The following is a 25,406-nucleotide window of genomic DNA, read 5'->3' on the forward strand; positions in this document are numbered from 1 at the left end:
TGGATGTGGGTGGGCATCTTGAAAAATCATTCAAAAACATGTTAAACTCTCAATTTCAAAGACAAGAAACTCACCTAGGTGTTAGTTGGCGTTCTGACATATAATTCGCCATAAAGTAAGATTCTAGTTCATCTGGAAAGGCTTTTTAAAATATTTAGCATAGAACTATTTAGTCGCAGCACATACATGTGTAAACTTCCGCAAATTAGGTAGCCTAGCAACATAAACAATAGCAATAGCTACCGTAAGTAGTTCCTGAATCCCCTCTGCGGATTGATCTACACATCTACAATGGTCGTTTCAATACAAGTCAATGGATTTCATAAAATGATCAGTAAAATCCTACAGGATTCATACTTTGCAGCGAATTTGATGTCAGAACACCAACGGACACCAATTACACCCTCGGTGAGCTTCTTGTCTTTGAAATCGAGAGTTTAACATGTTTTTGAATGATTTTTCAAGATGCCCATCCACATCCATTGTATGACCAAAACGGTGGTAGAGCAATTATCAACTTTCTCGAAAATGCTAGCTTTGTCAACGTTTTGATCTGAACCATTGTACATGATCATAAGTAACCTTAAAACAGGGCTAAACATGCATTTTCCCTTTGCTACTCCTTTAATGCCACCCATGGATCATGTTGTTGCTAATTGCCATCTGCTCGCTAACACTTACTGCCTTGGCACAGTGAGTTGTTTTCAATTACCTACTTTTAAATAAGATTACAGCTTCTTATTTTTAGCGGAAGCGGTTGCAAACATGTCAACCAGGTGATAGCCATTATGTGTGACTGGATGGAAGTGCAAATGGATATTATCTTTCTGATGTGGGGGCTCAGCCAAGACAGTCACGGCTGTCTCTCTCTGCCCTCTCACAGCGCGGCTCCAGGCAAGGTCATCCCCAGGTCTTCTCTGCCCAGAACACAGCTCTTATTTGAAAGCGAAGCCCCAAATCCATTGATTCTGCTAGATTAGAGCCCTTATCCCCTCGAATCTCAACATCTTGAAAGTCTATTAAAAAACTTTTTTCTTCCTGCTCTGCTCTGTTTTTTTGTCTACCCTTGTTTGGCCATTTTAAAATTGAGCCAACGCCGAGGAAAGCAGAACTATTCCAAAACATGTTACACAATAGTACGCTCATGCGCAAATAATTGGCTGCAAAGGGCTTTTACTGCCCATATCTGTCTATATTCACACAGAGAGAGGGAGATGGAGAGAGCTTCATTAATTCTATCATTTCACTACTCCTGGGACGCAAATAATTCAATCTGCTTGATTGAAAGCATATCCTACACCACAGGGCTCTCTCTACCAAATCTCTCATTTCGTTTCCACGTTCACTTTGTTCTTTTTTTCGTTTTTACATCTTATCCAGAATGTCTTACAGGAGCATTTATGGTTAAGCGCCTTATTGTCTCAGATATGAACATGTCAAAAACATGATAATCCAAAACAGACTGAGGTCATTTTTTAGGAAGACATGGAAGAAATGTTCTCACCTGAGAAACTGTAAAGGAGAGTTCATTAATTTCACTTGATGTTTCTGTCAGATCTGTCAACAGCTTTTTTCACTGTGTGTGTTTGTGTGTGGATATATGCTTCTGTATGTGTGCATGTGCTCATATGCCACCAAGATAGAGAGAAACAGCTTTTTTCACTGTATGTGTGTGTGTGTGTGTGTGTGCATGTGCTCATATGCCACCAAGATAGAGAGAAACAGTGGTAATGTTGAGGGGTGTTGAGAGAATGCATGTACATGTATTCTTGTATTTTACTGTACTCTACTGTACTCTCTCCGTCCTCATCACTGGCATGGCAGTCATTTGATCACACACACCCACACACACACACACACAGATATGAGTGGATGAGTGTTGAATCCTGCTTCCTTTACAGCGGCTGGCATGCTGCTCGTTAAGAGTGTGTGTGTGCTGGAATGGAAGATGTGAGAACTGTCCCTAAGCTGTGCTTTTGGTTGCTGCACACAACTAGACCGGTGGGCTCCCTGCTTTGTGGCTGATTGCGTCTAGGAACGGGAGTTCAGTCTTGTCAAATCAAACTTTATTGATTTGGCACATTTATATAACGCATTCTCATACACAAACGCAACACAATGTGCATCTCCCTCTCTGTGTGAATATAGTCGATATAGGCGGTAAAAGGCCTATGCAGCCAATTATGTGCGTACAGTATAAGCATACTATTGTGTATCATGTTTTGGAATAGTATGAGTTCGCTTTTCCTCAGTTTTATAATAAAAAAACAAATTTAAAACAAAAAACAGCAGAACAGAAAAAAAGTGTGATCGACTAGTCAATATGTTGTTGAGATTTGTGCCATAATCGAGTAAGCAAAGTACACTGACTGCCTCAGCTGTTAACATGCACCGGAGACGTAATCTCAACGTCTAGCAGTCCACATGAACACCGCCACTACCTCAGGGTTCCAGAATACATTGTGAATGCATGCTCTACTGTTAGGGTGAATCACTGAGGTATACAGCGGTGAAATGTAGCTCTATTTCTTTGTAGCAAGTAGACAAGCCAGCAGTGTCTAGGCACCAGCAGAAACCAACCTTGGAAAGCCTCATCTCTCCCACTGAACCTCAGAAACAATGAAGATGTAGATAAAAGGGCTTCTGGATTTGTTGTGGAGGCAACGTGGCTGAGAATTTTCTGTCAGTATTGTGACCCATGTTGGTGCTGGCAAAATTCAGAAAGAGACAGCGAGGGAGGAGATACAGGCACATGAAATTTTGAGGAGAGGAGAGATTTTGCCCCGAATCTGAATTGAAATAAGTTAGCCTTCTTATCTAGGGTCTTCCGCTGTACAACAGAACCTTTGAGCTGTTGACAAGTTAACTGAAGCCACGCTGACGATGACGCCTCTGATTGCTTTTCTTCAGTGTTTGACATTTGATTTTGAATATACAGTAGTTCTCTTCATTTTCACAAATGCGGGAACTTTTATCACTTAACATTTTCTGGCTTTCATTCGGCGTGACTGATTGATATGTCTTCAAAGTTTGACAGATAAAGTACATGTAATTCAGTGGCATTTTCTGAGGGGGGAGTCATGCCAAAGCCAGCAGTAGCCCGATGATAAAAGCTTTGTAGTAGGATAGCTTTTTTTCCAGCTCATCGCTAATGGATGGCAGAAGCTTTAGCCCTGTCCACCCCACTGTGGAGCCTGCGTTCCCCGTAGCCGTCTCTGGATAGTCTTTGAGGGAAAACAAGGCTGACCCCCCCCCCCCCCCCCCCCCTCTCGGGGAAATGACCCGTTGCCATGGCTCCTTCTCTCACCTGCCCAGGTGCAAGGCAGAAGGAAATGCTGTTCCTGTGTTTACCCAAGCTGTCAGCCCCCAAAACAAACAGCTCTTTGTTAACATTATGATAGCCCCTCCGTGTGGCCTTGTACCTGCGACATTAGAAACAGCCTTAAAACTGGCCTCTGTTCTCTCTCGCTCCTCTCTCTCTCTCTCTCTGTCCTCTCCTCTCTCTCCGTCTCTCTGCCTCTCGCTATCTTCAACCTTGCTAACGGTGAACTTACCCCCGTTGGAAACTATACGCGACATGTTGTTTCCCTCTATTGTCTTAATTGGAATCTGTCATGTCTGTTTAAGTATGATAGGAAATGGGCATTTTCGATTGCAACGTCCACAATACTGTATCCTTTAGATGTCTATCTAATAGACGGGTGGTTGGTCTGCTCTCCTCAGCAACTGTTGTGTTTTATCTTCAGATATATTGAGAGTACTCGGGCGCTCTGTCTTCCAGCCTCAAGTCTCATATTAGAGTAACGAAAATTATACGCACCTGGTCTTCATCAGCATCAATGCCCCCACTCGCTCCGTGAGACGTCGGTGATGTATATGGAGTTGGGCATGAGGAGGCTGCAAGCGCAAACATCACTATTTAACCGGACACGCGCTTCTTGCCTTCGGTGGCATCATTGCCAATAGACCCAATAGCTCACCGCTTTGGAATGACCAGACGTTGAACCCGGCCCGTTCTGCCTTTTTGGCCTCAAAGAGAATAAGGAGCTCTGGAGGGGTTGGGGCGTGAAGAACCCTCCAGCCTCGCTCCTCTGACCCACACCCCATTCCTCTCCCGTCCTCCGAGAAAAAAACACACAAAAAACACAGCATTGCACTGCAAGCTCATCGCTCGCTATAGGCCTAGGTTCTTGGTTGGCTACCGGGTTGGGGTGGGGGGGGGGCAGTTGGGTGCTGAGTGAACACACAGCTTTGTCTTCGGGGGGAGGGGGCTACGCACAGCTACCTGCTCAGGAGAGGCACTCTGGAACAGGGAAACATTAAACCACATAACCCCCAAATTACAGCAGTCTCTCACAGACCCCACTGTTGAACCAGAGCAGTCTGTCTCACAGAACCTACTTGGGAAAGGGAGAAGCCAGCAAAACACTGCAATACAATTCAACTTCCTTCAACGCGGATGTTTTAAGAGAACATTGTGTGTTTTGTTTTTCTCCTCAGCACGGAGCATGCAGTCGGTCGTCGGCATTTATGGAGAGACCATCGAGGTGCCGTGCAACAGCGGCGCTGCCCCGCCCAGCAACCTTTTCTTCACTAAGTGGAAATACGTAAGTAAAGACTGTCTTTATCTCTCGGACTGTCCCCAGTAAATCAAGAGATGACCTAGGCATTTAGAAGAGGCAGTCCTTCTGTCTTCACACACACACATTTGTGAAAACGGATCGCTTGTTAGCGCAAGCCTATTAGCCTCTAGAGAATAAAGTCACACAGACCTTCTCCATTGGCTTTAACCGACCACTTTCTCATGTTTACCGAAATGCAGCTGCCATCCAGTAACTCAGAGGCGATGAAGAGGTGTTAGCCCCCAAATATGTGTCGATCCTTCTTATATCCATTCGCTGACTTGCCCCCAAGCATCTAGTCACCAGTTAAGCCCACGCTACCGGTGGCTGAATCGAGCCTGTCCCCCCGTGGTGTGAATCAGGAGAAAGACGACGGCTCTGCCGGGGACCTCCTGATCAAGCAGGCCCACAAGGACGAGGCCACGGTGCAGGCGCGGGACGGCTACATGGAGCGGATTAGCATCGCGGCTAACTACAGTCTGCTGATCAGCCAGGGCTCCCTGTCAGACCAGAGGACCTTCACCTGCATGGTGGTGTCTGGAACCAACCTGGACGAATACCCTGTCAATGTCCTGGTCTACAGTAAGTCCCTCATCAATGTCCTGGTCTATAGTAAGTCTCTAGTTAATGTCCTGGTCTATAGTAAGTCTCTAGTTAATGTCCTGGTCTACAGTAAGTCCCTCATCAATGTCCTGGTCTTTAGTAAGTCTGTAGTTAATGTCCTGGTCTATAGTAAGTCCCTAGTTAATATCCTGGTCCATAGGAAGTAACCAGTTGATATCCCGGTCCACAGCCAACGGTTAATATCTTCGACCAATTGTCTTTTCAATCAATTCAATTACTATCACATATGTAATAAAGAGTAAAAGTTAAAAGCAGAATTAAAAAGTGGCATATAAAAAATTTACAAACAGCATATACATACGATACTGATAGTAAATAGTAAAGGTTCATGTTCAGGTCCAACTCCATCACCTATAAGAAGCTGTTAGCACCGCCGCGGTGTTGACATATACTTGTGAGTGTTCCGGTGGCAAACGCTCCTTTTGAGGGGAAATCAAAAGTCTCTCCTTGACAGGATTGCTCCCGGTGAGCCAGAAGCTCCTTTGAGAGAAAGGGAGAGAAACGGCGAGCGAAGCGAAATTAGCCTTTAATCTCAGACCGAAAGTGGAAGATTCCATTACACAAAATGTCAACACTCCCCCGGCTCTCGAGTGAAAAAAAGTTCAGTAAAAGTTTGAGGATGTGAGCGTAGGTGTGTTGCGGAGCCCGTTCTCCAGCCTGAGGCTGTGTATCCTTTATGTGTTTGCAGAGAAACCATCTCAGCCCCTGATAACCGACCAAGCCAAGCAGCTTGAAAACGGCAAGATGACGACGGTGAGTATTTTTGACACATCCTGCGTTCACCTCCCTCTACAAGAAGACCTCGGAATACCCACAGGTTATACAGGGACCATTCTGTATCGGTGAATACTGCGCCGTTACTGCGTTTTATCTCAGTCACAGAAAAGGAGAAGGTTTTTAAAAGGTGCTACAGCAGCAAGACATTCACTATGGGCTTTCTGACTCTCCTCAGAAGATGGCCAGGTAATCTTCAGAGTCCATACACCAAACGATGTGCCCATTTATTATGGATCAAGTGTTGCTTCTTTTATTACAATTCCTCCCTAACATTCTCAACATTATTGAAGAGCTTTAGGCTCCTTGGTGTGAGAGAGGGAGTGGGGCCATCTGCAGTAATAACCTGTTTGAGGAGGGATGATGGGGCCATGTGTGGTTCCTACTCCAACGTAATTACAAAGTTAGAAGGAAGTGTGACCTTTGGCTTGGAATACAGCAACACTGAATGACATGCAAATATGATGTTCTTGACCTTCCGAGGCTCGCTATAGTAGAGGTCACGTTTCATCAAGGAGGGATGGGAAGACATTGTGTGTGGCTGATATAAAGAGAGAGAGAGAGAAAGAGAGAGAGAGTGAGTGTGTGTGTATGCGTGTGTGCCTGATATGAATAGATCTGAATGTTTGGGTGTGTGTGTGCCTGTGCGTGTGAGCCTGATATGAATAGATCTGAATGTGTGTGTGTTTCCCTCCCAGTGCCAGACTGAGGGGGGAAAGGTGTGTGTGTGTGTGTCTGTCTGTCTGTCTGTCTGTGTGTGTGCGTGTGTGTGTGTGTGTGTGTGTGTGTGGGAAGGGGGTTGGGGGGGAAGTTCTTTGCTCTGAGCTCTGCCAAGGAATAATGATGTGTAAATATTATGTTCTTGACCTTTCAAGACCTGCGATAGGACAGACCACACTTCACCATTCGGACGGGAAGAACCTCTGCCTTTGCTCAGCAGTCTGCCGTGGTCAAAGCGCCACCGCAACACACAATGTTTAGAGAAACCGAAAGCAGCGAGTCTCTTCGATGCCAAAGCCCTGAAGACTAAGTAAAGATCAGCACTGTCTGATGTCATAGCTGGCAGGATTCACTCATTGCATGTGGCGTCACCTCCATTGTCTTCTTCGCATGGCACCGTGTCCCGAGGAGATGACATTCAATGGAGATGACATTCAATTCAATGGAGAAGGCATTCAATTCAGAGACCATGTTGGGGATTTGGGTGAGAAGTTATTAGGCTCAGAGTATTCAGTTCAATTCAATTCAGTTCAAAATTTCTTTAAGACACACTCCATGGGAGGTCCACAGCACAATAAAATATAAAATACAGCAAAAAAAATAAATAAAGTACCTTTATTTAACCAGGGAAACGTCACACTGAGATTTACATCTGGATGTTACAAATGGATGAAAAGAAAAAACGGTTCCACTTTCTAGAGGAGAACCTGACGGAACCGCACGCACGGTTGGATCTGACCGAAATGCCACCGTTTGCTGACTCAGCAACTCTACACATAACATCTATAAATAAGTAATGTATAACTGCAACCATATGAAATAAAAAGTTTCCACCCTCTGGGAGGAGATGACATCACCTCAGTCAGAAAATCGACCTTTTTCGGGGAGGGGGGGGGGGGGATTGATTTCTGGGGTACATTGGGTCTGTCCTGACTCCTGAGAGAGGCTGGGCCCCTAGTCAGGTTAGCTCTTCAATATTGGAGCAGATTGATGTATAGTGGATGGATGACTTGGGACAGCGTTGTCCATTATCACACGCAGACAGCTCATACTGGCCCTCCTCTACTCTCTCCTGCTGGAGGGTTTCACTGTCTCCTCCCCCCCCTCCCCCCTCCCCCCTCCCCCCTCTCCTGCTGGAGGGTTTCACTGTCTCCTACCCTCCTACCCCCTCCTCCCTCCTACCTCCCACTGTTCCACCTGCAGCCTGCCATCACTCTGAGCACTGTGTCCCCAGCCCAGCACCACACACACACACACACACACACACACACACACACACACACACACACACACACACACCTACACTCTCTCTCTCTCTCAAACACACACACACTCTCTCACACACACACACCTACACTCTCTCTCTCTCTCAAACACACACACACTCTCTCACACACACACACCTACACTCTCTCTCTCTCTCACACACACACCTACACTCTCTCTCTCAAACACACACACACACTCTCTCACACACACACACTTACACTCTCTCTCAAACACACACACACACACACCTACACACTCTCTCTCTCTCTCTCACACACACACACACCTACTCTCTCTCTCTCTCTCTCTCTCTCACACACACACACACACACCCACACTCTCTCTCTCTCTCTCTCTCTCTCTCTCACACACACACACACACACACACACACACACACACACACACACACACACACACACACAGACAGACCTCCTAGAGTGAGGGAGAAGGCTTGCCTCAGTGCCTGCCTGCGGCTCAACCTAGTCCTGTCACTTCTTTATTGATGAGCCGTCCGCCTCTCCCGGAATGGGCTTTTTGCACCCCCATCTTTCTCCATCCGGCCAAGTTGACGGCATTCGTCAGCCAGGGATAGGAGGGGCTTATCACCAAAATACCCCCCCCCCCTTCCTTCCCTGTTGAGGGAGAGAGCTATAGTGCTCCACCAATCTGATAACGCTCTCTCTTTTTCCCCCTAACTCTCTCTCTCTTTCACCATCTCTCCATCCCTCCCTCTGGGACATGCCGCGTCTCACAACTCATTCCAGAAGATGACTCCAGCCCCCCCCCCCCAACACCTGCTTCTAGGAAGCCTATTGGAATGGCCGCAGCGTCACCGCCGGTATCGGCAGCGGTCGAAACTCCCCGCAAAGCCCTCGGCTGACTCGCCGTGAGTCATCAGCTGAGCGCGCGCCGATGAGAGTGACTCGCGGGACGAGTGTTTTTAAAAAACCCCACCGGCAAATTCAATCTGTTCTCCTTGGGTATTTTTTTAAACTGGGTTTGCCCCGTGTAGCAGCGCTGTTCCAGCAAACCTTCACTCCCCACAGGCAGCCAGAGGGTGAAGGATAAGATAACCACATAAAAAAAGTTTTGTGACAAAAGGACTACTGTGTGTTGTTTCACTGACGTGTGTGTTGTGGCGTGTCGAATGTCTACTTGGTCACCGTTTCACTCATGTACAGAGCGTGTGTGTGTGTGTGTGTTTGTGTATGTATGTATTTATGTATGTAAGTAAAATTATGGCAGTTCAAATAACTGTTTCTTCTCATCAAGTTGTTGAGAAAAGGGCTCAAGCTTCAAGCTAGGTCCGGTTTCTGTTTCCTTTTGGTTGAATCTGCTTGTGTGCGTCTGCTTCTGTGTCTTCCAGCTGGGCGTGTGCGTCGCCAAGGATGCCAACCCAGCGGCTGAAATCACCTGGTACAAAAACGGCCAGCCACTGGTGGCTGATGGGAAAAGTAAGACACCACACACACACACACACACACACACACACACACAGTGTTCAACAGATAGATAAAAGAGGTACAGTATCCTCATAGGAACTGGTCTTTTCTAGGGAATATCACTCACTCATTCCTGGAGCTGCATAGTGGGCTGAAACAAACATCTATATGGATGTCATTTGCTGGGTTCTGCTGTTTTCTCAAGTTGACATACTCTCCCTCTCAAACCCCTTGTTTCCACATAAGGGTGCATGTCCGCCAGCTGTATTTCAGAGCTGGCACTGTTTTCTTGTTGTTTACAATGAGTAATGAGCTCTAGGGGGCTATAGAGACGAGAGCTGTGTTCCCAGTGCTTTTTAGCGCTATAGCGCCATAAGCTTTTGTTTTCAGTTGGAAAAAATGTTAATTTTTTGGGCTAGTGTGCAGGTTATAAAAGGCTGTTCTGGCGATGACGGTCGGTTTTTGTCAAAACTGCAGGGACAGCGAACGTAAACACAACAGTAGCTAACATTAATTAGCTATCGTAACTTGGCTAGTTAATCTGCAGTCTGCGAAAAACGAAAACGACACTCGCTTAGTCGGCTCTGAACTCCAGCTCTAGTGCGCTCTAAGTAACCGCGAGCTTGGCGCTGTTCAGCTACATACAGCTCGTCAAAGTCAATCAACTCCTGATTCTGCACAGTGACAAATCACACCTAATTACCAGCAGATGAGCCTGGCTGGTTTTGGCCTCTCTCGCCAGCGGCAGGGCCACTCAGGGGAACCTAGGCTGACTTCGGGGTCGTGTCGACAGCACACACATCTTAGAATAGCGGTGTGACACATAGTTTCATCATGTAGTCAAATAAATGTGATGAAACGCCGATTCGTCTCCACATCTACAGATCTGTCATGAATTATACATGGGACTCATTCAGGCTGCATCCTACACCGACCGTATTTTGAATCAAAGGCTTTTTAGGTTGTAATGGGACTGCTCTACTGTGGGACCATACAGACAAGCCTTAGAACGGGACTTCGCCCAAATATTCGCTTCACACCCGCTCCAACACGGAGTACTGGGTTATTGGGATGGATAATATGTGGTTTTGAGTTTGATTCTACTTTGTGTTGCGATGCTAGTTAGGGACAGTGCTCTAAAGAGATCCATATCCACCCCCGGAGCTGTTGATAACATTGTTTTATGATGAATCCTGAACGTTGCTGTACATAACTCCAGACTAGACTGTGTGGGACTCTCCGTCACGCCAGACGTGAACACAAGGCCGAAGTTCAAAAACGGGGGAACAGATGGGATGCTACTCACGCCTCGTCTGTCTCAGTACCCGGACTAACAGGTGCTGTTCTTCCCTCGCAGCCATCGCGGTCAGCGCCAGCGTGAAGGTGGACCCGGCGACCGGTCTGACCAGCACCTCCTCCAGCCTGCAGTACGCCGCCGCCAAGGACGACACGGGGGCCCGTTTCACCTGCAACACCGCTCACATCCTGGGTCCGCAGGCGTCGGCGCCGGAGACCTTCACCGTGCACTGTGAGTGGGCACCGCGACCGGGGCCGGTCCACAGTAGACACGCCCCCTGTTTAGACACCGACTCCGCCTCTCCGGGTCACAATAGACACGTAGAAACTTCTAGCGCTTTTATCCAACGCGCTTTACAACCGCCTCTCATTCATCCGTTCACACACGCATTCTCACACCAATGGCGGCAGCCGCCATGCAAGATGGCCAGCCTGCTCATTGGGAGCAATTTGGGGCACGGCGTCTCTCGCCCGAGGACACTTCAGACGTGCGGACGGGAGGTAGCCGGGATTCGAACCGACGACCCCTACGATCATTGGACGACCCGCTCTACCTCCTGAGCCACAGCCGGTTAGACACTCCACAAGCTCCTCTTTGGTTTATAATAGAAAGTTCCCCTGTTTACTCTGAAAGAGCCCCTCAGGACTCCCCCGCCCTGGAGATGTTGAACTCAGCTGCTCGTTTTCAGAGCAGTGTTTTTCTGAAAGGTAATACGGGAGGAAGCATTTTTAGTATTGGAACACGACCAGTGGTTCCAGCATCCACAGTTCTCTACTTGTATTCCTGAAGTTTCCTTGAACAGATTTCAAAGCATAGGATTGATGTATGCATGGGTTCTTCCTTCATACACGTGGTTTTGAGATCCCACAACAGTTTCCCAGACCCGGTTTCAAACGGAAAAATCCTCCCGGTGGAGAATACACCATCCTTCATCTGTATTCAGGAAAAAAAATGTTAGCGTTTAAAGAGCCGTTTTCGAAACGCCGGCCCCCCTGCTGATGCACCGTCGGCGCCTCGCCACTCCTTTCATCTCGCCGCCGTCGTCGGATACGAGCGGGTACGGCTGAAGCCCGGGGGGTGTGGCGCCTTCTCCGGGGCCCCGGCTAGGGGGCCGCCCATCTGCCGGCGCATCTGCTGGCTCGCTCGGCGCCGCAAACGACTCGGAGAAGAGAAGGCGGGTGTTGTATCCCCGGGGAGGGCGGTTGTGCTCAGCAGGGGGGAAAGCGCATCTGTGTGTGTGTGTGTGTGTGTGTGTGTGTGTGTGTATGTGTGTGTGAGAGAGAGATCCCCCCCCTCCTCGCCCCCCCACCAACACCATAGCCAATGTCATGCAGACAACTCACACACAAGCTGCCATTGTCTGAATTCTCACTGTCAATATCCTGTCTCCTCACACCTACCCCATGGCCAATGTCATAGAGACAACTTGCACACAAGCTGCCATTGTCTGCCTCTGTTCTCACTGTCAATCTCCTGTCTCTCTCTCTCCCTCTCTCTCTCTCCCTCTCGCTCTCTCTCTCTCTCCCTCCTTCTCCACATCCCTCCTTTTCTCCCTCAGATCCCACGGAGAACGTGGACCTCCAGGTGTTTCCCACTGGTCCCATCAGGGAGGGGGACAACGTGACGCTGACGTGTACGGCTGACGGGAACCCTCCCCCAGCCGGCTTCAACTTCCACCTGAAGGTCAGTGGCCCCCGCCGGGGGGCGCCAGGTGTGGGCGGGGGGGGGGGGGGGGGGTCAGGGGTCAGGGCTAAGTAACACTTAGCACCCGTTACGTTGGCCGTCAGTCGCGTCTGGACTCTATTAGACCCGGCTTCTCTCCGCCACTCCTTTCTTCTCTTCCTCTCTCTCCTTCTCCTCTCTCTCCTACTCCTCTCTCTCCTTCTCCTCTCTCTCCTTCTCCTCTCTCTCCCCCTCCTCTCCTCTGTCTCTCCTCCTGTCTCTCTCCCTCTCCTTGCTCCCCCTCTTTTCTCCTCCCTCTCTCTTCTCCTCTGTCTCTCCTCCTGTCTCTCTCCCTCTTCTCCTCCCCCTCTCTTCTCCTCCCTCTCTCCTCTCCTCCGTCTCTCTCTGCCCCTCTGCTTGTACCTGTCATTAAAAAGATGTAATAGGACAGATCTGATGTCCCCTCCCTCTTCCCCCGCCAGGGCCAGGAGGTGACAGTGGCGAACTCCGACTCCTACACCCTTCCTGCCGTCACCCGCCACGACGCCGGGGAGTACAAGTGCTCTCTCCTCGACGACGGGAAAATTGAGTCTTCGCGAGACATCGGCGTGAGCTGTGAGTGTCCCTAACACAATGGCGAACACGGGTCCCGCAGACCGCCGAGCGGGGCCCTCGAAAATAAAACCGGACTCGAAGATCTGAGGGCAAGATGGAAAAGATAAGAGGAAAAAGAATTATTCGACAATACGTCGGCGTTTTAAATTTCGGAACTTCTTTTTTCATTTCCTTGGCCAGCTCCTTTATCCGGTGTGAATGAAGCCACAGGAAGCGAGTGAAGTAATCACATTTATCTTCAAGGGGATTAGGCAGTGGAGGAATTCTGGGACGACGAGTCACGAGAACTAATTAGAATTTTCTGACACCCGTTGACCAGCCCGAAGAGGAGTACGGGTGAAAACCAGGCGCACGCTGATAAGCACATGCACACACACACACACACACACACACACACACACACACACACACACACACACACACACACACACACACACACACACACACACACACATTTAATTACACCATTCTTTTGAGGGTGTGTTTCTGGCCTCTGACTAAAACGGTTAGGCGAGCATAGCGGCGTTCTGCTCCGTGCATTTCACGCATCTCAAAAGGAGACCGGCGTTCTCTCTGTGTGTGAGACAGTGACTTCAGAAAGGTGGGGAGGAGTGTGTGTGTGTGTCTCAGGGCATCTTGAGGGAACACATCGTCTCAAAATCACGCCGCGAGCGGCGGAGGCAGGGGCCTGACTGAAGCGCGCGCGCTAAGCGTCACGTCGCGGACAACAAAAAAGAGCTTCCTCTTGAGGTTGGGCGCGGGGGCCTCTGTAGCCGCCGATAAGCAGGACAAATGAGCGAGTGTTCGGGAGACGCCTGCAGTAGACTGATAGCATTCTGAACAATTGCTTCCCTCTCTTACCCCCCCCTCTCCTCGCTCCACCCCCCCCCCCTCCGCCCGGTCAGACCTGGACCTCAGCATCAGTCCCTCAGGCAGGGTTCTGAGGCAAGTGGGCGGCGTCTTGGACGTGAAGATGGAGAAGAACGCCTCGGGCTACGTCGAGATCTCATGGACCAAGGTAAGAGAGGTCAGGGCGAGGCCCGCCATCCACCCCCCCCTCGCAATTTTTTTTCCGCGCAAAACACCGGACCGCAGTCTGCGGTCACTCACCGCGCCGGGCGGGGCGGGGCGGATGGGTTTGGCTACGTTCACAACGGCGTTTGTGTCTCCACCAGGACGACAGAAAGCTGGAGAAGGCGCCGGCGTTCGTCCAGCTGACGTACGCCGACGCCGGCCGCTACGTGTGCGAGGCGACGCTGGAGGGCATCACGCGCAGGGAGTCCCTGGAGCTGGTGGTGGAAGGTGGGTGTGCTCTGGACCGTGGGGGCGGGGCAGCACCAGACAATGTCACGGTGTGTCGTAATTGAAACGGCACAGCAATTAGCCTGGTCCTGGATCCGGACCCCTTTCAGACCTATGGCACTGCACCAGAACGATGAACGATGAAAGTAGATAGGAGTGAAGCAAAGTGAGTGTGCAGACAGACACACACACACACACACACACACACACTGTATCAACTTGTTTATTTGCACTCTTGTACATTTGGATTTCTGTGCATTTTGTATCTATTGTAGTCTGTGTTACTTTGCTGTCTTTTGATGGAACAGTGAAGCTTCTTCCCAGGGATCAATATTTCTTTTTTGTGCCTGCTTCTTCTTCGTCGTGCGGGTTAGGTGTTGTGTCCTCTCCCCCCCCCCCCCAGGCTCGGGGCCGAGGGGCTTTCCTTTTACCACCCCGAGCCTGGGTGAGGGGTCACCCGGGCTATATATCCGGGCACACCCCCGGGAGCCATGTCACCGTTTCGTCATCCAAATCCGTCAGGCCACGCATTCCATCGGGTGTCCGATGTATCGGTAGGGGAAGGACCGGTGAGTCTGGAGGTGTTCGCCTCCCACTCCGCACGCCAGGTGTGGTCCGCCCACCCTGCCTCGCTGATGTTAAGATCTCTGCATTGCTGCAGGAGATCCTGTGCGGCCGACACAAAAGGGGGTCTCGACTTGAGATGCCAGGGAGGCTCCGCTGTTGCAGTGAGCCTGTTGTGGAGTAGGTGGTTAGGCTCGATGGCCCGGCAGGCGGGACGTGCTGTGGTTCCTGTGCGGCCGAGGCCAGCGGGCTGGATGGGGAGGTTGTCCACAGGAGTGGGACGCAGGCATCCTGTCAACGATGCGCAAGGCTTCGTTGATAGCGCAAGGCTTCGTCGACGACGATCACAATTGCCTGTTAGCAGCACCCCCCCCCCCCCCCCTCCCCCTCAACAAAAGTGGGCTGGGCTGGGTCAGACTCCAGGGCTGTTTTTTGAGTCCCAGCACATCCGTGGGCGTGTGTGAGCGCTGCGGCACCAAACCGGTGCACAGTATTCATTGGTCGAGTAGACCAGGGCTAGGGCTGCCATACGCAGTGTTTTTGTGCAAGCGCCCCAGCCTGATCCAACCAGTCGCCTCATTAACGCCACACGAGCTGTTAACTTCCTGCGCAGTGACTCGTCGTGTCGGCAGAATGTGAGCAAATTGTCCAATGTGACGCAGAGAAAGGCTGGTTCGGCGCTGCATGGCAGGAGTGTTCGATCTGATTGCACTCAGAGCTCACGTTTTGGCTTCCTTGTTGTGAAGGTGGAATGCCGCCGACACCGTCTTTGCCTCGCTGAGCTTCAATCTCCATTTCCGGAGGTATGCCGCTAGTGTCTGCATGTCCTGGCTCAAGGTCTGCTCCACGGCCTGCCAGTCTTGTTAATGAAATTTCAGTCTCACTAATGTGTTACCCACACCATTTGTTCCTGTCTGTTTTCCTACCTGACTATTCTTGTTCAGTTAATTATTTTACAACTTCTGTGAAACTATCTTTCAGTCCGTTCTCATAAGACCAATGCCATTTGTTTCTGTGTGACATCACTTCCCTATCCTGTTCGTCATGCTTGACGTCATTTCCTTGTCCCATTCACCACTCTGTTCGTGGGAAACACTTCCTGTTTTCAGAGTCCGCTTTGAAAAACGTAGTATCAGAATAAACCTATTGTCTCTGTTTGAACCCAGCTTGACCGGCCACTCAGCGTGTTCTTGAAACTGAAACCAAACTAAACCAAGTAAGAATTTCATTCATAGTCTCCAGCAGAGCACACCAGCGCAAGGTCATCTGCCTAGGCATACTTCCTGGAGACTGTGATTGGCAGGTCGTAGATGTAGATGTTATAAAGGAGGGGGGCCAGGACAGATCCCTGGGGGACGCCATTCTTAAGGCGTCTCAACCTGCTACGCTGTCCGCTACCGGTGGTGAGGGTGAAGCTGCGGTTTCGGACAAGTTCCATGATCATGCTGACCATGTGCCTGTCCGGCAGCAGGCGGAGCAGCTTGCAGGTGAGGCCATGGTGCCATACGGTGTCCTAGGCAGTCGTCAGGTCTAGAAAGACTTCGGCCTTCTTTTTAGCCGAAAAGCCGTCCTCGATGTCTTGAGTCAGCAAAGTGTCTTGATCTACGGTCGATCTCCTGCGTCGGAACCCGGCCTGCTCCTGCGGGAGCAGCGGGTCGATGACTGGTTTGACGCAGGCGTAGGTGTTCCTTTGTGTTGAGTGGATTGTTGTGTGGATTGCTACAACACAGAAATCTATCTATTATCTATCCTATCTCATGCATTTTATCCATCCATCCATCTATCTATCTATCTATCTATCTATCTATCTATCTATCTATCTATCTATCTATCTATCTATCTATCTATCTATCTATCTATCTATCTATCTATCTATCTATCTATCTATCTATCTATCTATCTATCTATCTATCTATCTATCTATCTATCTATCTATCCATCCATCCATCCATCCATCCTATCTATCATATGTATTTTATCTATATCTATCTGTCTGTCTGTCTATCATCTATTCATCTATCCTATCTATTGTATGTATGTTATCTATCCATCCATCCAAACTCCTGAAGTGCTCCTACTACAGGCCAGTGTGTGATGTGTTCCAGGTAAGCCTGTGATCACCAGGCTGGCCCGGCAGCGCAGCGCCGACAGCTCCCACAAGGTCCTGATCTGTGAGGCCGAGGGCGCGCCCCCGCCCAGCGTCCAGTGGAGCATCAACGGCACAGACGTAAGTGTGTGTGTGTGTGTGTGTGTGTGTGTGTGTGTGTGAAGTGTAGGGCTGTGTTTAAAAAAATCAATTCATCGATTCTGAATCAAATGATTCAGAATCGATTAATGAATCCCAAAATCGATCTTTTATTTAATGAATTAATGAATAAATGAAGGAATGAATAGTTAATTCATTCATTCATTCATTTTTGGAAATCTGTATCGATACCCAGCCCTAGTATTGATGTGTTGCATAACTTGGCAGTCATGTAATTAAGGTTACAGCTAAAAAAAAAAAGGTTTTAGTAACACTAACCGAATCGATATTGAATCGAATCTAATCGTGATAATCGATTCTGAACCTTGTGAATCGGAATCTAATCGATTCTTGAAATTCCAATCGATACCCAGCCCTAGTGAAGTGTGTGTGTCCGTGCGTGTGGCGAATTCAAATTGCCTCCCGAACTACCGCACACACTCCCTTAGTTGGAGGAATTATATTATTATAAAACTTTCCCAAATGTTCTTCATCCCCGACTCTTACTGTAGACTCAAAGCTCCCTGCAAACATTTGAAAGAGAAAGAGACTCTCGAAGCAATCCATATCAGCCTCATTCACTTGAAGGACTCAGTCACTCATCATTATTCATGACGTTGTCTGACGGGTGACGTGCGCCGCTTAAATGTGTCCCCCCTGGCACATGGGTGGCTTTGTCTCTGGGCTGAGCACACTGGAATATTCCACTAGGGGAGGAAAGCGGAGGCGTGCGTTTAATACTTAAAGCTTTTCTCCTTTATTTCTGTCAGCCCCCCCCCCCCTTCCCCCGCCCCCAACGTCTCCGTAAAGTTTGTCTCCATGGCGACCTTTCCCGCCACGTTGACATTGCAGATAATATGCGGCTTGTTGCTCCTAACGAATTCTTCACTCTGCCCGGGAAGGACAACATGGCATGGGTAACTGGATTGCGTGTGTGTGTGTGTGTGTGTGTGGGTGTGTGTGGTGTGTGTGTGTGTGACTGCAGAGGCAGGCATGTACATTAATTAGAGTATCCAGTCACAAGGAAAAAGGGCCAGAGAGCAAATTGGTAGCAGCCAGTGGAAACTAAGACGTGACCGGTATGAGACAGATAAGCTGTACTGCCCTCTAGTGGTGACTCGAATGTTGAGGGTTGTCTTGATGGTCTGATGGAAACAGGTGACATCAAATGCTTTTTCTTAATGTGTGTGCACCTTGCCGACCCCCCCTGGCCTCTGACCTGACTGTTAACATAAGGCGGCATTAAAAAAAACAACAATATTACAGCGAGATTTCCATCCTCAGAACCCATTTTGAGTTTTGTGCTCTAAAACCTCCTCTTCTCCTCCTCCTCATCTCCTCTTCCAGGAGCAGAGCTCCTATGTCAACGGCAAGGCCACTCACAAGATCACCGTGGTGCCAACCGCCAACCTGACGGTCACCTGCATCGTCACCAACAGGCTGGGGGAGGACGTCCTGGCCATCAACATCTCTTCCTGTGAGTGCCTGCGCTGGGGGCCACCCGTACTAACCAGCACTACTCGCTAACCAACAACTGCCTGCTCTAATATATGCTGTGAAATTAAATACAGCAGCTATAATTCACAACACCTACACATACTGTATGTTAGCAGAGCTGTTAATTCAGAAGTGTGTGAGTGATTAGTGGGTTGTGTTGAAGCTCGGCCCTCAGAGATGCATTTCATTTCATACATTTCAGACACTGCCATTGTCACTTTCTCCTTCCTCCTGCTTGGGTTTGTCTGTGTCAGGGTTTGTCTGGGTTTGGCTGTTTGTCTGTGTCAGGGTTTGTCTGGGTTTGGCTGTTTGTCTGTGTCAGGGTCTGTCCGTGTCTGGGTCTGTCTGGGTCAGGGCACTGGACCCACACCCCTCTCTTCCTCCTGCACCTTTAAGACTTCCTGTTCTACTTCCCCTTTAAGGCCCAGTGGGCAACCTGCATGGCTGTGTGTACCTCACAGTTTTCTGAGAACAATGACAAGCGATGTTCTAGAAACAAAATTATAGTACTTTCTCTGCATTCTCTGTCTTGAGGTCTAACTTGCTTGCCGCTCAATCAACAGCTTCGGGCTTGGGATTTGGTCTGGCTTTGGGGTTATTCGATTTTTTGGAGGAGGGGGTCGAAGAGTCATTTGATTTGCCTGTCAACACACGGAAGTGCACACTATTCCCCCGCCCACATTGAAGTAAATTTGATTTCATGTCTGATTTCAGTATATAGGCCTCAGGAAGAACTCCTCCCTCAAGGTAAGATTTTATTTGTTTGATTTATTTCCTTTAGTTTTTCCCTCTGAAGACAATTCCATTTGTTGAGCCGAAACAAGACGACCAAATAGTCAGGTTTTGGGCACAGCAGCTCTGTCATTCTCTGTAGGTGATTAAATAAGGACCTCCAACCCTCCAGTCCATTGTGCAGGAGAGTGAAACCAATTCCAATCTGAACTGGAAAAATGACCGACTCATGATTACCTCATTTACTGCAGAATCAGGGCCCGTCGTGTGTCCCTGGACTCGCCAAAGCCTTTGTTTATTGCGTTGTCTCTTTGGGGGTGTCAACCAGCCTGACATGGCAAACTCATCCCACTCTCCCTCCCTCATCCACCGCACATTGTCATCCAGACAAACGCGAACGCCCCGTCTAGCTGTCAGTCGTGCACATCTGCTACTCTACTCCGCCAGGCTCGGCTCGTCCTCTGGCTCTGGCTGCCAGACTGCCAAATTTCCCAGAGGCTTTGCGTCAGCCGTCGCTCTGTTCAGGCGTCTGTGAGCTAGTGAGCAAGAGTTACCGGGTGTGTTTATGCGCGGGTAGTGTTTGTTTGTGTGTGTGTGTGTATGTGTGTGTTTGTATCAAAGAGAGCACCGCCATCAAGCGTGTGTGTGTGTGTGTACGCTGTAAGCCAGAGTTTGTGTGTGTGTTTGGAGGTACTGTACTGTACGGCGGTGTGTGTTTGACGCGCTGTGTGTTCTGCTCACCAGGGTCCGGGGACGACTCCAGCAACCAGGCCATGCTGATTGTGGGGGTCGTGGTCGGCCTCATCATCGCCGCCGCTGTGGTCGCTCTGATCTACGGGATCTACGTCAAGAAATCAAGGTCACACACACACACACACACACACACACACACACACACGGTTCCTACTGTACGTAGGATCCTGACCTTGTCCCATTGTGTTAGCACTAGCATTTTCCCCATAGAGAAAATAAACGAATATAGAATTAATGAATTCTCACAGTATATATGTGATTAGCATAGCATTCCAATTTCCACTTCCAAAACGGCATCACCATACCTTTCCTCAGACCCAGGGTTAGGCTAACCCTAACCCTAACCCTGACCCTGACCCTAGTCTTGCATAGCCAGACATATCTCCACACTTCGTTTATGCTGTGCCAGCGCCGGAGACAGGTCTGGCTGGACATATTACCATTCTGCAATAGGGGGGGAAAAACACAGTATTTCTTTAAACCAATCACTGTCCGCAAAATAGTCTGGATCGAATCTGATTGGTGCCAAGAGAATCTCTCGGCCGAATCAGATTAATTGGGCAGTGTGACAACGAATGACGAGGTTTATTGCCAAAACCTACATCCGTTGAGCCAGACTACCCTGGCCCTAACTCCACCCCGTACACTAACCCCTGACCCTGACCCTAACTCCACCCCGAACCCTAACCCCTGACCCTTCCCTGGGGAAGAATCCTGGGCCTGATGAGCACTTCTCTCTTTCAGACAAGGCAGCTGGAAGACAGGGGAGGAATCCGGCACGTCTGAAGAGAGCAAGAAGCTGGAGGAGAACAACCACAAAGGCGACGTGTAGAGACGGCACATCTGCACTCGCTCGAGGGACGAAGAAGGTAGGGCCACGCGACACCTAACGCCTACAAACCCACCTAACACCTACAAACCCACCTAACACCTAGAAACCCACCTAATACCTAGAAACCCACCTAACACCTACAAACCCACCCAACTACCTACAACCCCACCTAACTACCTACAAACCCACCTAACACCTAGAAACCCACCTAACTACCTACAAACCCACCTAACACCTATAAACCCACCTAACTACCTACACCCCCCCCCCCAATTACCTACAAACCAACCTAGCTACCTACACCTCCCCCCCCCCCCCAACTACCTACAAACCCACCTAACTACCTACAAACCCACCTAACTACCTACAAACCCACCTAACTACCTATACCCCCCCCCTAACTACCTCCAAACCCACCTAACTACCTCCCCCCCCCCAACTACCTACAAACCCCCCCAACTACCTACAAACCCACCTAACTACCTACACCCCCCCCCCCAACTACCTACAAACCCACTTAACTACCTACACCCCCCCCCAACTACCTACAAACCCACCTAACTACCTACAAACCCACCTAACACCTATAAACCCACCTAACTACCTACAAACCCACCTAACTACCTACAAACCCACCTAACACCTATAAACCCACCTAACTACCTACAAACCCACCTTACACCTACAAACCCACCTTACACCTACAAACCCACCTAACACCTACAAACCCACCTAACACCTACAAACCCACCTAACACCTACAAACCCACCTAACTACCTACAAACCCACCTAACTACCTACAAACCCACCTAACACCTATAAACCCACCTAACTACCTACAAACCCACCTTACACCTACAAACCCACCTAACACCTACAAACCCACCTAACACCTACAAACCCACCTAACACCTACAAACCCACCTAACTACCTACAAACCCACCTAACACCTACAAACCCACCTAACTACCTACAAACCCACCTAACACCTACAAACCCACCTAACACCTATAAACCCACCTAACACCTACAAACCCACCTAACTACCTACAAACCCACCTAACTACCTACAAACTCACCTAACACCTATAAACCCACCTAACACCTACAAACCCACCTAACTACCTACAAACCCACCTAACTACCTACAAACTCACCTAACACCTATAAACCCACCTAACACCTATAAACCCACCTAACACCTATAAACCCACCTAACACCTACAAACCCACCTAACACCTACAAACCCACCTAACTACCTACAAACCCACCTAACACCAACCTGTATAAACCCACCTAACACCTACAAACCCACCTAACACCTACAAACCCACCTAACTACCTACAAACCCACCTAACTACCTACAAACTCACCTAACGCCTACAAACCCACCAACGCATGCTGTAGTACAATGGCCTTGGTTATTTTGAGAGTGTATAGATTCAGTAAACCAAGAAGGTTTCAGCTAATTATTGTTACCTGCTAAACCTGCTTATCACCAGGTGTAGTTGAAGGTTTGGTGTTAGATTGTCTGTAGATAATCAAAAGGGGCTTCGATGTACAATGTTTTGATCCAGAATTGATATTTGGAGTCTTTTTTGGCCTGTTACTCTTTAAACAAATGATGTGCATATTGACTAGTTACATCAACAAACAGATGTTGTACTATATATTGATGGGATGTCACGACGCCTGCGTAACCAAGTGGATGTGTTCTGTCTCCAGGGAAGAAGCAGTCGAGAGAGGCCTTGACACATTGGACTAACCATGCAACAAACTACACAATATGAAGACATCTGACTGACTGCTGACAACCCTCCATCAGGCTAACGACGAGCAGCTCGCATCGCAGAACATTTCCAGACAAAGACAAACCGTCCCAGCCGCCGCCCGACCTGTGCATCGATTTCTGTTTCCCCACCGAGACCGCCTCGCGTTCAGTTCCTCTCTTTGTGTTCCTGGCGAATGCTCTTCTGTTTGCGCTCAGTGATGGTGTGTTGGGTTTGATTTAGGCTTTTTTTTTTTTTTTATTTAACAAAGAGAAAAAAAAGAAAAAAGAATGTAAATTAATTGTCCACTATTTAGGCCTGTGTGACGTAGTGTACGTGTGCGCGGGCGAGCTTGTTCACTCTCCATGCCTAGAGGTCAAACCGCCGGGGGCGCGGCCTCAACACTGGATCAACCAATCAGGCTCCTCCCCTCCCACAGAATAGACTTCACTGCTGTTCAGCCTGTTCCTTGAAGTTACATTACTAGTCCTGTGCTCTTTTCTGTTGTTGTTGAGATGTACTGTATCTCATTTCAAATGTTGCCCCTATTCCCTTACTCCCTATTTCCTTACTCCCTATTCCCTTACTCCCTGTCCCCTCACTTTGTTTTGTCTGTCATCCTAGCTACTCAAAAGACCCTAGCAGCAAATTGGCATGTCCAACTTGCTTTTATTTGTTTTGGCTAACTGCATGCCTCAATGGTTCAAGTAAATGACGACAGATTTGTTTGTGGTGGTAAACAAGTAATTGGCTTCATTGTTGTGTTTTCTTGCAATGAGAAGAGCAACTTTGTGGCAGCCTGGACTCTGGGGCGTTGGACACCGGTGGCTAGAGAGGAAGAGAATAAATAATCCGGACACAGCCTCCTGTTCCAGTTCATCTCAAAGATGGAATTGAACAGCTTGGTCATTTGTGTAGCGGGTAACTGTGTTGCGTGGGAGTAGGTTTGAAACCAACACACCGAATGCTATTATCAAGTAAGATGCTGCCAGCTTACAGCACAATGCTAATTAGCTGTCAGTTTCCCCACGCTGTGGAGGATTATTCATGCGGGCTGTTTGATGGTCTAGCCACTGCTCCACTCTACTCGTTCCCATCACTTCGCTGTTTTATCAAGGATTATAAGCAACAATGTTTTTTTCCCTCCTTGGGTTTATAATAATTTTGTAGTGAAATATCAATCCGTTATTCAGTCAAATGGGGGCATATTTTATGTGAACGTTTTATGTAATGATTATGCTGATACTTTTCCTCTTCCCATCTCTGTGAAAATCATAAATAGCCTTTTGAGTTCTGACACTGTTTTTGATGCGTCTCAGATTTTTTATTTAGTCCCAAGATGAAGCCATGTTGACATCACTTCCTGTATGCAGCCTTCGTGTTCATTCTGGTTTTTACTCCTTGATCTGTGTTCCATGGTTGAGTTGAAAGCCTTGTTGGGGGTATCAGACCTGGGTTAAATAGTAATTGAAAACCTGTCAAATACTGTTGACGTGTTTACTTCAGCCTGTCTGAAGTGACAGGGAGGTGGGGTTTGAGCACTGTTTAAAGTATTTCTGGAGGTTTGGTCCTGATGTCTGCCAAGGTCGTTTTTTTTATTTTAATTTTTATACAGATTATGAAAGTGTAAATAGTAAGCTTTCAAATGATGTCCCATGCAAATATTGCAAATATCTGAAGAAGATATGTTTCTGTGAATGTTGGTACATCTGAAATCACTAAGCAGAGAAAAAGGGCTTCACGCAGCTGTTCACACTTCTCACAGGACATGGATTTTGACGACATAAGATGACAAATTGTGTGATCCTAAAACTGTTGTGTTATATTGAGTGGATTCTTTTCAACTTCAATTTCCATAATGTGAAAAAAGAAATGAAAAAAAAGTAGTTTGCCCTCTTGCACATTTTTAGGATTGCAGACATCAGGACTTAACTTCCAGTGGTGGTCACATTTGATAGAGCTATCAAGTACAGTTTGACCCAGGTTTGAATTGTTGAAGTAGTACCAATGATTATTTTCCCTTCTCGGAGGAGTTCACTGTAAATTATGTCCAATGTGAATGTCTAGCTTGTGTTTTTAATCTATTTATCCTGTGCGAGACGGTACCAGGTAGGCATAAAAGAAATGTTTGATTTCAGTCTCCAACATGCATCGTTTTAATGTTTAAAAGGTACCGTTGGGAGAACAGGCTAGCCTAGCCACACTGAGAAAAGGATGTGCGGTCCTTGCTGTGTGTGTTTTCCTGGGTTTTTGAAAGATATGAAGGTTGGATGAGAAAATGGTTTGAGTTTGATTGGTGTTTTCATGGACCATCAGGACAGTAGTGAAACCAAAGAGGGTACAATGATGAGAAGGCCATACTAGTATTGTAAATAAATAGACATTTGTTTTTGTACTTTTGTTGAGAATAAAGTGTACGTTTTGAAGAAGTGTTCTTTGGGAGGAATTCCAATACCCAATTCAGACAGCGTGCCTGATCCAAAACTAGCCACTTCTCCAAAAGCAGAGGAAGAGCCTTTAGACTGAAAATCTGGTACTATTCAACATCTAATATATTCTTACCTTCAGGTCGTGAGATCAATGTTGAATGCATCATCATTATGTCAGAACTTTCTTACTGCTGCACACTGGCAACAAGGAGATCCGCAGTCATGTTAATACTGGCTTTTATAAAACATTAAA

At 48.2% G+C, this 25,406-nt stretch overlaps 1 protein-coding gene across 2 annotated transcripts in view; it reads left to right on the top strand.

Annotated features, from left to right (window-relative positions):
• Positions 1–25,359, top strand: part of alcama (activated leukocyte cell adhesion molecule a) — a 65,253-nt gene extending 39,894 nt beyond the window's left edge. The window contains exons 3-17 of one of the 2 annotated variants that reach the window (XM_084446656.1): positions 4,501–4,607; positions 4,985–5,204; positions 5,935–5,999; positions 9,377–9,464; positions 10,810–10,980; positions 12,308–12,432; positions 12,894–13,026; positions 13,932–14,044; positions 14,202–14,328; positions 16,998–17,119; positions 18,485–18,614; positions 19,349–19,381; positions 20,111–20,225; positions 20,864–20,988; positions 22,681–25,359. In XM_084446656.1, coding sequence (XP_084302782.1) covers positions 4,501–4,607; positions 4,985–5,204; positions 5,935–5,999; positions 9,377–9,464; positions 10,810–10,980; positions 12,308–12,432; positions 12,894–13,026; positions 13,932–14,044; positions 14,202–14,328; positions 16,998–17,119; positions 18,485–18,614; positions 19,349–19,381; positions 20,111–20,225; positions 20,864–20,951 — 1,637 coding nt within the window. In that variant the 3' untranslated portion in view covers positions 20,952–20,988; positions 22,681–25,359. The remainder of the gene's footprint in view (positions 1–4,500; positions 4,608–4,984; positions 5,205–5,934; positions 6,000–9,376; positions 9,465–10,809; positions 10,981–12,307; positions 12,433–12,893; positions 13,027–13,931; positions 14,045–14,201; positions 14,329–16,997; positions 17,120–18,484; positions 18,615–19,348; positions 19,382–20,110; positions 20,226–20,863; positions 20,989–22,680) is intronic. The other variant, XM_084446657.1, reaches the window with a different exon arrangement.
• The last annotated feature ends 47 nt before the right edge of the window (positions 25,360–25,406 follow it).

This window comes from Borostomias antarcticus, assembly GCF_949987555.1.
Source record: "Borostomias antarcticus genome assembly, chromosome: 1".
Classification (NCBI taxonomy): Eukaryota; Metazoa; Chordata; class Actinopteri; order Stomiiformes; family Stomiidae; genus Borostomias; species Borostomias antarcticus.